The sequence below is a fragment of the Paralichthys olivaceus genome, chromosome 10 (assembly GCF_024713975.1).
Source record: "Paralichthys olivaceus isolate ysfri-2021 chromosome 10, ASM2471397v2, whole genome shotgun sequence".
In the NCBI taxonomy this organism is placed as follows: domain Eukaryota; kingdom Metazoa; phylum Chordata; class Actinopteri; order Pleuronectiformes; family Paralichthyidae; genus Paralichthys; species Paralichthys olivaceus.
Window position 1 is genome coordinate 20,756,759 of NC_091102.1, and position 13,647 is coordinate 20,770,405.

General features: G+C 43.0%; 2 protein-coding genes and 1 long non-coding RNA gene across 3 annotated transcripts; 2 read left to right on the forward strand and 1 right to left on the reverse strand.

The window, feature by feature from the left end:
- Positions 1 to 216: 216 nt before the first annotated feature.
- On the reverse strand, positions 217 to 777 carry c10h2orf88 (chromosome 10 C2orf88 homolog). Its single transcript, XM_069532883.1, has one exon. It carries the CDS (start codon positions 631 to 633, stop codon positions 367 to 369), a length of 267 nt encoding a protein of 88 aa, XP_069388984.1. The 5' UTR covers positions 634 to 777; the 3' UTR covers positions 217 to 366.
- A 4,079-nt stretch (positions 778 to 4,856) lies between these two features.
- mstnb (myostatin b) lies at positions 4,857 to 8,071 on the forward strand. The gene is made up of 3 exons (XM_020099633.2): positions 4,857 to 5,374; positions 5,716 to 6,086; positions 6,851 to 8,071. The coding sequence occupies exons 1-3, from the start codon at positions 4,993 to 4,995 to the stop codon at positions 7,229 to 7,231; spliced, it is 1,134 nt and encodes a 377-aa protein (XP_019955192.1). The 5' UTR covers positions 4,857 to 4,992; the 3' UTR covers positions 7,232 to 8,071.
- A 1,228-nt stretch (positions 8,072 to 9,299) lies between these two features.
- On the forward strand, positions 9,300 to 11,766 carry LOC138411885 (uncharacterized). Its single transcript, XR_011244374.1, has 4 exons — positions 9,300 to 9,405; positions 10,002 to 10,101; positions 11,049 to 11,293; positions 11,374 to 11,766. It is a non-coding gene; the product is annotated as an uncharacterized lncRNA (long non-coding RNA).
- The last annotated feature ends 1,881 nt before the right edge of the window (positions 11,767 to 13,647 follow it).

Here is a 13,647-nt window from a genome sequence, read left to right on the forward strand (position 1 = left end):
CCCACTGGAGGGGACTGATAAGGTCCGAGGAAAGAAGATATTCCAACTGAAGGTACTCTGCTCTGTAAGACTCCAGCTTTGAAACAGATAATCACACAAACATGGACAGGATCAGAGTGCTTTGGTCGCCCATGAGGAGGGTTTTAAAGCGCTCTCCCAGTATAATCCAATCTAAAAAGAGGTCAAATCTGAATTACTGGCAGCTCGTTCATATTCCCGCTCGCAGCAGGTAAACGCTTCAATGAATTCATTCTGAACAAATGTGTTTGAGACTGTTGGCCTTGTTTCACATGTGGAGCCTCCAGTGTCACAATCACAGCAGTCTCAGCTCAACCCGGCCTCTTCCATGTGACACGCCGCCCCGTGTCATGGCACGTCACACTCAATGTAAGGGATGTCACTGTAGCGGCAGTCGACCTCCACCCACTGTTGCACGGCCCTGGCCACGATCTCCTCGGAGAGCCTCTGGGCGTACTCCAGCAGCACCGGGCTGACCTGAGCGGAGCTCTCCGCCGCGCCCATCTCCGAGTGAACCAGGTAGGCCTTCTCGCCCCTGGATCTACCGATCGTCTTCTCTGTGGAGTTTGCATTCTGGGCTCCGGAGTCACTCCTCTTGGATTTGACGCACCCCATGCTCTTGGCGATGTAGCATTGGTTTGGGTGGGAGATGTGTGGTGGCAAGAGTCTTTGGTTACATCAGCAACTCATACATCTGTGGTTTCATCTTAGAGATTGGTCAGTACAACCCGGAAGCAAAACTGTGCGTGCCTCCCCTCGACTTCTTTCTACTGCTTTGTGCTGCTGTCATCCACTCCCGCTGTCACCCATGTCTGAGGGGCAACCTGTGTCACAATCAGAGGGTGTTAGAGAGTGGAGGGCGGCGATGGAGAGGGGCCAGCAGCTAGGAGGCCCATCCCTGTGTCGGTGTGGCAGCCTAGAAACAGTCACCTCTGCTGCCTTGCTGACGAGAGCTCATCCCTTCCTCAACTGCAGAGAGAAAGAGACAGGGGGGGAAGAGGGGGGATTTCAGTGATTTGTTTTTCCATCGCACACAGCCTAGAAATACCAGATGGCGGGAACGACTGCCAGTGATGTGCCCACGGTGGCTGTGGCAGCTTCGTGACTGGCTCCAGTGGCCCTGAGGTCAAGGTGTCACCTCTACAGGCTGATTTTGAAACACAGTGTGTAGTCTGTTACTCACCCACCCCCCCCCGCCTCTACTTCATAGTGTTTTATGACTCAATCCCTCTGCCTATTTTGTGTAGCATGTCACTGGGACGTCTGTCTCAGGCCTGGGTGCACCGATGCTGTTGCGCTGTATAAGCCTGTGTCTCCCATCTGTTCCGCTAGCCGAGCCGAGCGGCCTGATTCACAGTGACAGCTCCTTTTCTAGGACTCCGGGTCTCGGCCGCGCACAGCAAACATGTGCTCCATTCAGAAAGCTGCATGCTGTCGTCTACAACAACACACAGGCCATGAATGATTCATGCTGAGTGGGGAGTCTCCCTGTGAGTAACAACACTGGATGTGCACATGTCAACACAATGAAGCTGTCACTACATCCTCCTATTATTATTACTTTCATTATTATGACAATCATCTCTAATGGCTATGATGAGTCTCACTGTCTGTGCATCCACGAGCTGTCAATCAGCCACATGGCACCTGGATTTAACTGATTCACACGAACAATGAATCAGTGGAGCTTTTTTTTTTTTTTTTTTTACATTACATTACATTCTTATCATTCTAATTTTGGGTCAAATATATCTGAGGACATGAAACTGAGACACAGAAAACATTGGGATTCTGCAGAGCTGCACATACTTTTACCAGATTGTGGCAAAAGCCTCAGGTTTTGTCTCCATTGCGCCCAAAATGAAAATGATAACAATGCAGTGACACGAGAAACAAGCCAAGGTCGATCAAGTGAACGAGGATCCGGACAATCACCTGGTGTCGGGTCTTCTGCTCCTCAGCTCCTCACGCAGCATCAGCAGCGATCTCAACTTCGAGCGGATCGATTTTGGGGAAAGACGGAAAGAGAATAAACATTTCCTCCAAGTTGCAGCTGCTCGGTGCTGAGGGGACCGCGGCAGGTTCCTGAGCGATGAGAGGAGGTGTCGGGCCTGAGGACAGCAACAGTGATATAGATCCCGGAGGAGAGAGACGCTCCTGTGGTGCCTCCTCACTGGGAGCAGCTCTCGGCTCAGGACAAACCCCAGCTCTGGAGCTTCAGCAGCGACACTTGACGGGGATGACCGCGCTGCAGCTGCTCTGCTGCTGCAACACTGCCGCCTGGTGGCCGGACTCACAAGCACCGCAACAAGAGAGGGCGACTGTCTGAGTAACTGCGGCTGTGATAAAGATGTATAGGAATCAATGTACATGAGAAGTACTGCAATTCATTTACTAAGGAGATAAGACTGGCCAGCATTTTACCTGTTTTAAATCATCGCTTCAAATATATCGTATTATTATTACTGTGTTGTTTTATTCCCATGTTTTTATAAAGCACTTTGTACTTTTGTTCAGATAAGTGCTCTATAGAGATTGGTAATTATTATGATCAATGTTGTGTTGTTATTATTCTTAGTATTCGTGTTAATATTATAAAGCGATGCTATCATAATTTGACAACATACATAAACTAACGACATAACTGAACACGTTATTTTAACAAAAGTTTTTCAACAAAGCCCCCAAATAACTTTTCATTTGTCTGATTGTAATAAAATAAAGAACTTCGAAAGCGATGGGTTGTTTCGATTATATTTTGGCAGATCCTTTTCTCTATAATTCATAATGCTTTCATACTCCAAATAAAATCTGATATTCATCTCCCACACGGTATTACAAAGGTTACATATCATCCTTTTAATTGTAATATAACAATAGTCTGACAGAGCTTACACAACTGTTCCTGGTCTCTCTTCTCTCTATCTCTCTTCTCTCCTCCTCTCTTCCACGTTTCTATCGTATTAAGTGTTATTCAACTTGAATTCAGAGCACATGACCACCATCTGCACAGTAATGCAACAGCAACAAGCTAACAGCGGCCTCTTCTGGAGGAACTCTGTCAGTGACAGTGAGAACATATGAACCACTCACCTTTATATGTATAAAAGCCTCAAAACAGTGGACAACAGGAAAACATAAAGAAGGTACCTGAAGGTGTCAGAGCCCAACCACCACAATCAATGTGAAACACCCAGTCACAGCCATACGACAGAGAACAGCTCCTCCTTCCTGATAAGAGACTTTCCCTCATGATGTGTCACTGTGTGAATCAGATGTACGTACACTGCAGGTCTGCCTCACATCCTGGATTAGTGGAACATTTGTCTCAAAATTCGCTTGGTGACAAAGACAAACTAATTTGTTTGAGGGCTGGATTTCAGGTTGTGTCCTACGCCCTGAAGGAAGTGTCAACATGGGGACCAAACTACAGACATGGAGAATGTCTCGCTCCCCTTCATAAAACACTGGACCAACTAAAAAGCACCTTCTGCCACTTTTACCTCAGGAGCTCATTCCTGCTGAGCTCTTTTCAATCCATACCTCCACCAGTCTCACTGGACCAAGCATGAACCAGCACTATAAACACCTTGCACAGTGCCCACGGTACATGAGAAGTTGCACACCCCAGGCCTTGTAATGTTATTTAAACATTTTAATATGTTCTATTTGACTGATTGAACCTCTTAACATGCACTCTTTTGCACACCCTTGCTCTAAAATGCCACAGTCACAATGAATAGTGCATCTCTTCAAGTCCTGTTCAATGAAATTCTTTCTTTGGCTTTCACTCTGAATGCTATGTTTTTACAACTGGTCTATGAAGAATCTTGCTGTATATATAAATGATATATGTTACAGGTGTTTGAGTATATATATATATATAAATGAATAATCTTGGTGTATATATAAAGGTAACATCTGTAACATTTCTGCAAATGTGTAAGTGTCAGTATAGATGGTCAGAGTAAATGAAGGTGGAACATAACATAAATGAAAGAGTTTATTTCAAATTGCATATGATAAATCTGTCTGTCTATTTATCTATCTGTCTCTCTATACTGCTGATGGTGTTTGAGTTTCCAAGCCGCCACACGATGGCGCTATCCTCTCAGTTGCTAAAACCAGTTTTCACACTCAAGGATTTGGAGAAATCTTTGACTCAGGATTTTCTTTATCTCCGTTGGTTTTTGGTTGAAGTGCCCGTTGTGAAGTATTTGCACAGTCTACTTCTGATTTTACACGAGCTGATAATAAAGGATAATATTATAGTGAATAAATTATAATCTAAGAAACCTGACATTAGACCAACTGAAATGATTTGACTGGAGTTGAATACATTTATAATTCTTCCTCCTTCTCGTGGGTGACATTGATTTGTTCCCGAAAGAAATGGAAACAAACACACACACGTTTGAGGGACCTGTCATGTCCGATGTAAATTTGACACATCAGCTTATTATGTTATAACGCGTTCTTTTGAAAAATAAAGCGCGATCAACATTTAAAGAAGTCCTGTATGATTGAAACTGTATTATCTTAATATGCAAAACATGGAATAGATGATTATTTGTGTGTACAACTTGAGATTGGAACAGTAAATAGTCGTTTTGCGCACAGTCAAGTCTGCGCCCCCCTGTGCCCATTGCGCAATCATCGTAAGAAAAGCGACTATCCATCTGTGGCCACGTTCGGTCCACGCTCACAGTCTGCGTCCCTTTATGGTTTGACAGTGGGAAAAAAAGTTTTCAAGTCAGTCGGTTAAAATTCATTGTTGCCTGTCCAGCCAATCATAGTTTTTGACGACACAAAAGAGGCTAAAGTTGGAGTATAAAAAGGTGTGCGCTAATAAAGTATGATGCCTATCAGAGTGCGACATTAATCCAAACGCAGCGCAGACACGCATTGGGTCCAGCACACACCGGGGGATCTGCTTCGTTTTTTTTTTCTAAATCAAACCTCCCACCAGAGAAAATGCATCTGTCTCACATTGTGCTCTATCTCAGTTTGCTGGTTGCTTTGGGTCCAGTAGTTCTGAGCGACCAAGAGACGCACCATCAGCAGCCCTCGGCCAGCAGCCCGGAGGACGCGGAGCAGTGCGCCACCTGCGACGTCCGGCAGCAGATAAAAACCATGCGACTAAACGCGATCAAATCTCAGATTCTGAGCAAACTGCGAATGAAGGAAGCTCCGAACATCAGCCGAGACATTGTGAAGCAGCTCCTGCCCAAAGCACCGCCGCTGCAGCAGCTTCTCGACCAGTACGACGTGCTGGGAGATGACAACAGGGATGTGGTCATGGAGGATGATGATGAGCACGCCACCACAGAGACAATCATGATGATGGCCACCGAACGTAAGTTTTTATTTCACTTAATTAGGAATGAAAAGGACGCGCTCCTAGACTTTTACGCGCGGGGCCAGGCAGAGCGCGCGCGGCAGAGCGCACGGGAGACGCTAGATCTAGGTTTATTTAGATTTGATACGGATAGATAAGAGTACCAAGACTTAAGATTGTACAGGAATCAGTACATTTAGTCATGCGGCGCATGATGTAAAGGGTTCATTTCAGATGTCGTGCCATGGGCTTTTATTAATGTTATTCATTCATTTATATCTTTTTCGTCCACTTATTTCTCTGTGTAAATTTCAATCACACATTGTCAGTAAACACAGTCTCTCTGTGTTCTTCTCCAGCCGAGCCCATCGTCCAGGTGGATGCGGAGCCCAAGTGCTGCTTTTTCTCTTTTACCCAAAAGTTTCAAGCCAGTCGCATCGTGCGGGCGCAGCTCTGGGTCTACTTGCGGCCGGCGGACGAGGCGACCACCGTGTTCCTGCAGATCTCCCGCCTGATGCCGGTCACGGACGGGAGCAGGCACATACGGATCCGTTCCCTGAAGATTGACGTGAACGCCGGGCTCAGCTCCTGGCAAAGTATAGACGTCAAACAAGTGTTGACTGTGTGGCTGCGGCAGCCGGAGACCAACTGGGGCATCGAGATTAACGCCTTCGATTCGAGGGGAAACGACTTGGCCGTGACCTCCACAGAGCCCGGAGAGGAAGGACTGGTGAGCTGACAACTGATTTCTCATAAAACACAACCTCATGGTGACGTTTTTTTTTACTAGAAGTGAATAGTGTGGGTGCATGCGAGCAGCTGAAACAGTTCAGTTCGTATAAATGTGCCCTGACAGAAGCAAAACGTTTTCCTAAAAACTCAGGTCCCAAGTGGGTTTTCATTTCCTGTTGCACTGTGCAGGGATTTGAACTTCAGGCCTCCAGAGGTTTCAGTGTGCAGAGAGACTTTGCAGAATCAGCAGGTGGTGAAACACTCAGCCTGTTGGAAGAACGAATTAAGATATAAAAGACTTTTGAAAACAGTAATGGACCCAGTGTGCATGCAGGCGTGCACCTGCATTTGGCCAAATGCCCCGTCCACAATAACCTCAAATCTTACTGCCTTATTACATAAAGGTTCACCTGCTCCACATTCCTTAAAGTATTCTGTGTGACTGTGTAAATCAGAGTAATTGCCTTCACACTAACACACACACACACACACACACACACACTGCTACTATCAGTGACAAACACACATCACGCAGCTCAAACACTGGCACCAGACTCAGGGGCAATTAGAATACATCAGCGGCTGTGGTTAACCAACCGTCAGATGATTTAATTTCCTTAAAACTCAAAGTTTCATAATATTATCGTGCCATGTTTGAAAACCAGCTTCAAGGGTCGAGAGCACCGGATTAAAAGATTTCATCAGACTGCTGTCATCCCACTCTTTTTTGCAAAGTCTTTAATTTCATTTTTGTCATTTCAGCAACCATTCATGGAGGTGAAGATCACCGACGGCCCAAAGCGAGTCAGGAGAGACGCGGGCCTGGACTGTGACGAAAACTCCCCAGAGACCCGGTGCTGCCGCTATCCGCTCACAGTTGACTTTGAGGACTTTGGCTGGGACTGGATTATTGCCCCGAAGCGATACAAGGCCAACTATTGCTCTGGGGAGTGTGAGTACATGCACTTGCAGAAGTATCCCCACACCCACCTGGTGAACAAAGCCAACCCCAGAGGGACCGCAGGCCCCTGCTGTACCCCCACCAAGATGTCGCCCATCAACATGCTCTACTTTAATCGCAAAGAGCAGATCATCTACGGCAAGATCCCCTCCATGGTGGTGGACCGTTGCGGATGCTCTTGAGTTGGGACGGAGAGCGTCTGGAGGACGGGGGGGGCGCAGTGGCTCTCCCTGGCCTCCAACTTCAGACTTGTTGACACAACCAATCCACCAGTTCCGAAGCTTTCCTGCAGAACATGGTGCAATAGAACCAGAGTAGCGGCCACAAACAGCCCGACTTTCCTGCAGGGCAGCGCTTTCACAACCGGCATAGCTCTTTTCTTTCTTCCTGTGAAATCTTAGCCATAGAGGCTTGAAGTCAGAACAATACAGGAACACACATAAACACGCATGCACACATGCTGGACGTTGGAATGAATGTAGACAGAAATGATCAAAACTATTCAAAAAAAACTTTTTTCTCCATCGTTACCGTGTTCTCTCCATTTATACGAACATGCTGACAGATTATACTCACATGCCGTCTACTCCACTCCACTCATAGCCAACATACAAGCTAATACACGTTTCGCTAAGCTGTTTGTGATAATCATTTTTCGAGTTATGTTTTCAGAGTGAAACCGAGAATCCTCAAGGACTTTTTGAAGAGGGCTTGGAAAACACAGCTGGAGGTTCAGAGCAATATTTTACTCTGGCAGAACATGTTTATGTCCACGTAGGTTCATAGGAGTTGGAAAAAAACCAACTTTACAACATTTGGAAAATTAGACACACAACATTTTCCTTTCTGTGCTGGCTTAAACTAATTCATTCTATGTTCTGATTACTTAAGCGGAGAGCTGTGTGTGATGGCGTGGAAGTTGATCACTCCTGAGATCCTATGGACACAAAAATGTTCCACCAGGGTGAAGTACCACTTTAAGTTTCTGCCATACACAAACACACACACGCACACACACACACCCAACCAAGAAGCATCCTCTCTCAGTCATAATCACTATCCAACAACAGAGCCAGACCTGCCCAATACACTTGAATGATTCTGATTGTAAATTCACTTGACTGGACAGAAGGACTTGAACTGAAGGCACGATGAATGCAGCCTACAAATGAAAATGTGTTTAAGACAGAGAAACTGGGTTGTTCAGATGTATGAATGTTGAGATCATGCTTAAACTCTGTCTTACATCAACACAGTTTGCACTATGGCACACCAATAGAAAAAATTGGTTGCTACAAAAGTTGTAAAAAACTGATTTTGATATATTTGCTTATTTGTATTGTATACATATGCCATTGTTTCCAGTAGGAGTTGCCTTTCTAAACCACTGTTGGTAAATGTATAAAACCACAATCCATCAAAAATGTAATACAGCAACTACTTGTTTTAACAAATAAAGTTTCTAGCTTGTTTGCTGAGTTGTTTGTTTGCGTGTTTTCTGCCTCACATCCGGACGGTTTTTAACATTTGCACTTTTAAAGAAAAGATGGTTGTTTTCAATAATCTGATCTTTAAGGTCATTCTGCAGCGTTCTGTAACTCCGTAATGAAATATTCTTCAATGCGATTTCTGACTCACACACAATAAAAATCAATCAATATCAATATCGGCATCATATTTGAAAAGGTTATTGCAAACCATAAACACGATTATGCAAACATTTGTCTGAGGAATGAGGTTGGCCATGCTTTGTTTGCAGAGCTCAGTGTCATTCTGTTGACTCACAGATCAAATCCCAAATTAATGCTTCAGTATCACAACATAACAACTTGAACATCTCAGCCCCATTTCGCAGTTGAGCAGCTGAGAATCTTTACGTCTTCGCCACATGGTGAAAACCGATATGTTACGCAAGCGATGAGTGTGTGTGCTGTGTGCATTGGTATGAGGAGAACGGTTAAGACAACACACACACACACGCACACACACACTCTACCTGACTACACATGCACAATCCCATCACTATGAGCCAGTTTCATCAGTGTGTCATTCAGAGCAATTTCCCTGACTTAGCATTTTTCCAGTGAAGGGATGTTGAAAGCATTGCAGTCTAATGAGAGGATGTGAACTCTGGTGCGTTCTGACAGCATGACCTATTCGACTGATGGCCTCATTGAGGCCTGACTTCCGCCCAGTAGAGGGCGAATTGAGCACTGCCCCTGAGAGCCACTTCCTTTCCTGCTGCGAGCTGGACGTGTGCCATGAGGATCGGCCACAGAGGAGAGCAGACCCCGGACAGAGTGGATCCACAGAACCTCTGTTTCCCGAGGAGAGGATTTTAGATTCTACATTCGCTGTAAATGAAAGAACCCTATTGTAGAAAAATGAAGGTTAAATAGTATTTAATATAAGCTTGATTCGTTATTACATCTAACTGCATGTATAGTCTGTAATCTCTGTCCTCATGTGTTTCTACATCTGCAGTTTTTATGCATCTAATAGTCTCCAACTGTTTTCACCTGTTTACTTTCATATTATTAATAACGACGCATGTTTAAAATATTAGCAATCTAATACAAAAACATCATTGATCCTATGTGTCATGTGTTAACATAAGTGTTTTCACAGCTCTCCAGAGCCAAAGTTTCAATTTTACAAAAGTATATTATGGCCTTGTCCATTGTGAGTAATTCTCAAATGAAGATTTGCTGCAAGTTTTAGAGATATTTCTGTTTCTTAAGGTTTCAAACATAAAATGTAGCTGCTAAAGAAGGAGGAACAGAATAAGAGAAGTTGAACCTGATGAAAAACAACACTTTTTCTTTCTCTTCATTTAAGAAATATGCCTGTAAGCCACTGTTCCCATTCAGTTTTCAATGTTTATCATGTCTGAGTGCAGCATTTCATTTAATAAATGTCCTGCACTATCTACTGCTGTCTGCTTGTGTCAAGCTGCTTTCTGAACAGGAAACATTTTGACCGAACGTCGCTCATCTGTTAAGAGTCAGACCCAGGAGGACTGTGGCCGCCAGCGACATTCCACCTCTGACAGGTGAGGAAGTGAGAGTGAGAGAACGGGAAGGAGGATGTAAAGGAGTAGTCCAAGGCAGCTGGAGACCCCGTTATTGGACAGAGTTCCTGGAGTGTAAAGCTAATAGAAAATGAATGGATAGAACCTGTAGTCCTTCTTAATAAATTGTCATTTATAATGACTGCTTCAATTAATGATGATGTTTGATGAATATATGTTTTTTATCCATGTTTGATTACTTGGTTGTAAATAAGCAGGATTATGCAAAAGCAATTGGACAGATAATCACAAAACGTTGTGGAAGGCAGGGAAGAACACATTTCATTTCAAGATTTTTTAACATTTCAGTAGATTTTACTGAGAACAACGATGGATCTTGAATCTAAAAAAATACGATCTTTTCAGGGGACTGATATCTATGAGTGTGTGCAAATTGGTGCAGATCTATTAAATTTAAATGTGGTTTCATAAAGGGACAAGTAGATTACTGCCATGTGCTGTGTAGTAGGTTACAGTGGTGTTTTGACCTGGGTTTATTTCAGGGAAATCTAAAAGGGCTCTTGAGATGTTCGGTTTCTGCAGATCATGACGCCTGACAGATGATAGCAGCTTTTTAAGAGATGTAACCTCTAGAGGTCTTTCAAGAAATGAGTGGGATTTGAAACTGGTGAACTTGAACCTGGAGACTGTGGTCAAAAATCACAAACAACCAAAACAGATAACTTGTCTATCCTGAGATTAGACTTTTATTATTATTATTATTATTGGCTATAATTTGTATTTTTGTTAATAAACTGTAGCCTGATTAATTAAAAAATATGAATGTAGTATGCAAACAATAATCCTCTTTGTTAACTTATCTGATGGTATCACTTTTCCAAATAGAGGCTTGGTACAACCATTTTAAGAGACTGGCAGCTTCTTAATCTAAGATTAAAGATTTCTATTCCTCCCAATTCTATTGCAAGGCCTCCAGATTTCCCCAACATCTGGACAAAGGAGGGCGAATGGATGTGGCGCAGAGTTAAGACAACGGGTGGGGAGATGCCAGGTGCATCTAATAACATCTGGAGCCTTTAACAGATGTGTGAAGCATAGCATCTGGAGAAGTCTTTCTGCTCACAGATTGCTCTGTGGCAAAGGTCTCCTTCGACAACAACATGGTTCAAGAGTGTGGGCAGATCAAAATGTCAAACCATGAAGAAGTGAACATGTAAGTGAGGTTGGATGAAACTTGGTGTAAACTTAATGTTAACAGCAATAATGCACTGAATTACTTGTATTGATTTTCAGCTACGAAGTTTGGAAACAAAAAAACACTGTTTCAAGCCGCAATTATTAGTTCAGAGACTCAAAACTGTAGAATCTACTGATGACACACTGTCGGTCATCATACCTTAAATAGCCTGAATCTAGACCTCTGGATAATGACACACATCTCAGATGCGTTCAGGGTCTAGGGTTTTCCCTGGAAGGAAAAACTACGGATGGCACCTTCCTGCACAGCTGGCTAGCTACCAAGCTACACTGACGAAAAAGAGCAACTGGAGAATATCCACAAAGATTGTCCCGACCATGGATGAGATGCAGCTGTGCTTGTTGGAAGTTGACTTGAAGAAATAACTCACACATCTTCAAAATTCTTAAATCATCAGTTAAAATGTGAAATATTTGCTAACACCTTGTTTGCAAACTGAAAATAAAGTTGGTATAAGTTTGTCATGTTGGTGCAAAACAACCCACTGAGAAACAGTACCATAATATCAAATTGGTCTTCTCACCCTTAAGTGTTCGATGTATTCTTCAGTGATGAGTTTTACTGTGAGGTATACACGAATATTGTTTAGTCATTGATTTGATACAGCACATAACAAACTGTTGAATGAACCATTTGGTAAAAAAAAAACATATTTTCACCATTTATTGTTCAATCACTACTGCACAGACTCCAGCTCTTTATGTATTTGGAATATTTTGGCTGTATATATTTTTGGATAGAGGGAGAAAGTGGAGATACACAGTCCATCTTTAGCTAGTCTATGGCTAAAGCATCATGCTGATAGAAGAAGATAGAATATATTATCACACTTAATTATTGACGTAATTGTCACAACCTAAGCAAAAAAAAAAAATTGCTAAATTGATAGGCTTATGTTTCAGCATAGCAGAATAGGCTGTGTATATTGTCAAATAACCTTACTGTACTTGAGGGTCTGGCAGTAGTTTGAGACAACGATAATCCCGAACTAACATTCGTTTTAAACAGATGGGATGAGAACCTTAGACTGGAGGTGATAAACCTAAAATCCACAGAATAAGAGTCTAAAAAACGTTTTATTTAGAGCTGGATGTTTGAAGACATATGCGACTAAATTTTGAAGCTAACGTTAGTTCATGTGACACACGTTCTGCACTGTAGGGGCGCGGAACAGAGGCACTGAGGCAAGGTACTAATCTTTCCACAGGCATTAACTGAGAAGGTGTCTCTTTTTAAGTTACATAACAAGCAATTAAAACATGGAAATTACTTCCCATTCTTATATCTAGTGCCTTTAAACAACCAGCAGAAGATGATCACCTCAGGCCAGATTGACAGGTTGTTTGTGAAAACCCCTTGTGGGTCAAGAGAAAGCAATGAAAAGCAATAAAATCAGCCAGTCTAGGATAAGGTTCAGGCCAGATGGCCAGCTGCTGAATGCTGCCTGTCTTCACTTCTCAAGTGATTTATCCTTCCCGTCTGCACTCTTCTTGCTTTTTCACTTAGGGATGAGGAATCACTATTCCTACTGCAAAACTGACAGTCACCACTGGGAAGCTATCGTATGATTAATGACTTTGTAAAGCTACTGGAAGTTTGGAGAGAGGACAAATTTGGTGAACACTCCAGATATGTTTACAAAATTCCTCAATGTCTGTGTTTGTTTGCGAGGAGGGGTTAGGTGACGAGCAAAAAATGTGGCTCTCTGACATCCGAGGTCCAAAGCAGCGGAGCATTGTCTCTCTGGGGACAAAGAGTTGACAGTGATGAAGAATAGATGTTCCTCTAAGGAGACTAAGGGAGGGCAGATTGTGGAAACCTCCTGTCTCCTGATGATATGCCTATGTCCTTAACACAGACGGATGTAGAATAGTATCAGGTATGTGTCAAGAGCTCGGGACAGATTTGGACATCTCAGAAATAACATGTATGCTACATTTTTTAAGATTATGGCACACAATTAATTTTACAAGAAGCTTACTTGAGTGACATTCATGAGGCAAGTAGGACTTTTCAAAACTAGGCTTTGGAGGATAGATCCAGGAGTCTGTCTTACCTTAAGTTTAACATTTATTGATAGAGAAGGAAATCCAACTTTTAGAAATGCTGCAATATGTTTAAAGCACATTTGTTTAAATTATCAACCATGTTTATTTTTAGGTTTGGTTATCTTGATGCCTGAAAACATCTCATGAGCTGCAGGCTTGCTGTTACAGCAAATGTTCCTCGAAAGCAGACATTTCTTGAGCTGGGCATCTGGAGCAGTTTGCCCAGTGACTTTCCAAGTTATAACTGTATAGTATTTTCAT

Bases quoted from the DNA above. Each gene is read 5' to 3' on its own strand.
- c10h2orf88 (XM_069532883.1), bottom strand. From the start codon at position 633: ATGGGGTGCGTCAAATCCAAGAGGAGTGACTCCGGAGCCCAGAATGCA.
- mstnb (XM_020099633.2), top strand. From the start codon at position 4,993: ATGCATCTGTCTCACATTGTGCTCTATCTCAGTTTGCTGGTTGCTTTG. The intron at 5,375-5,715 runs GTAAGTTTTTAT...GTTCTTCTCCAG, and splicing joins CATGATGATGGCCACCGAAC to CCGAGCCCATCGTCCAGGTG. The intron at 6,087-6,850 runs GTGAGCTGACAA...TTGTCATTTCAG, and splicing joins AGCCCGGAGAGGAAGGACTG to CAACCATTCATGGAGGTGAA.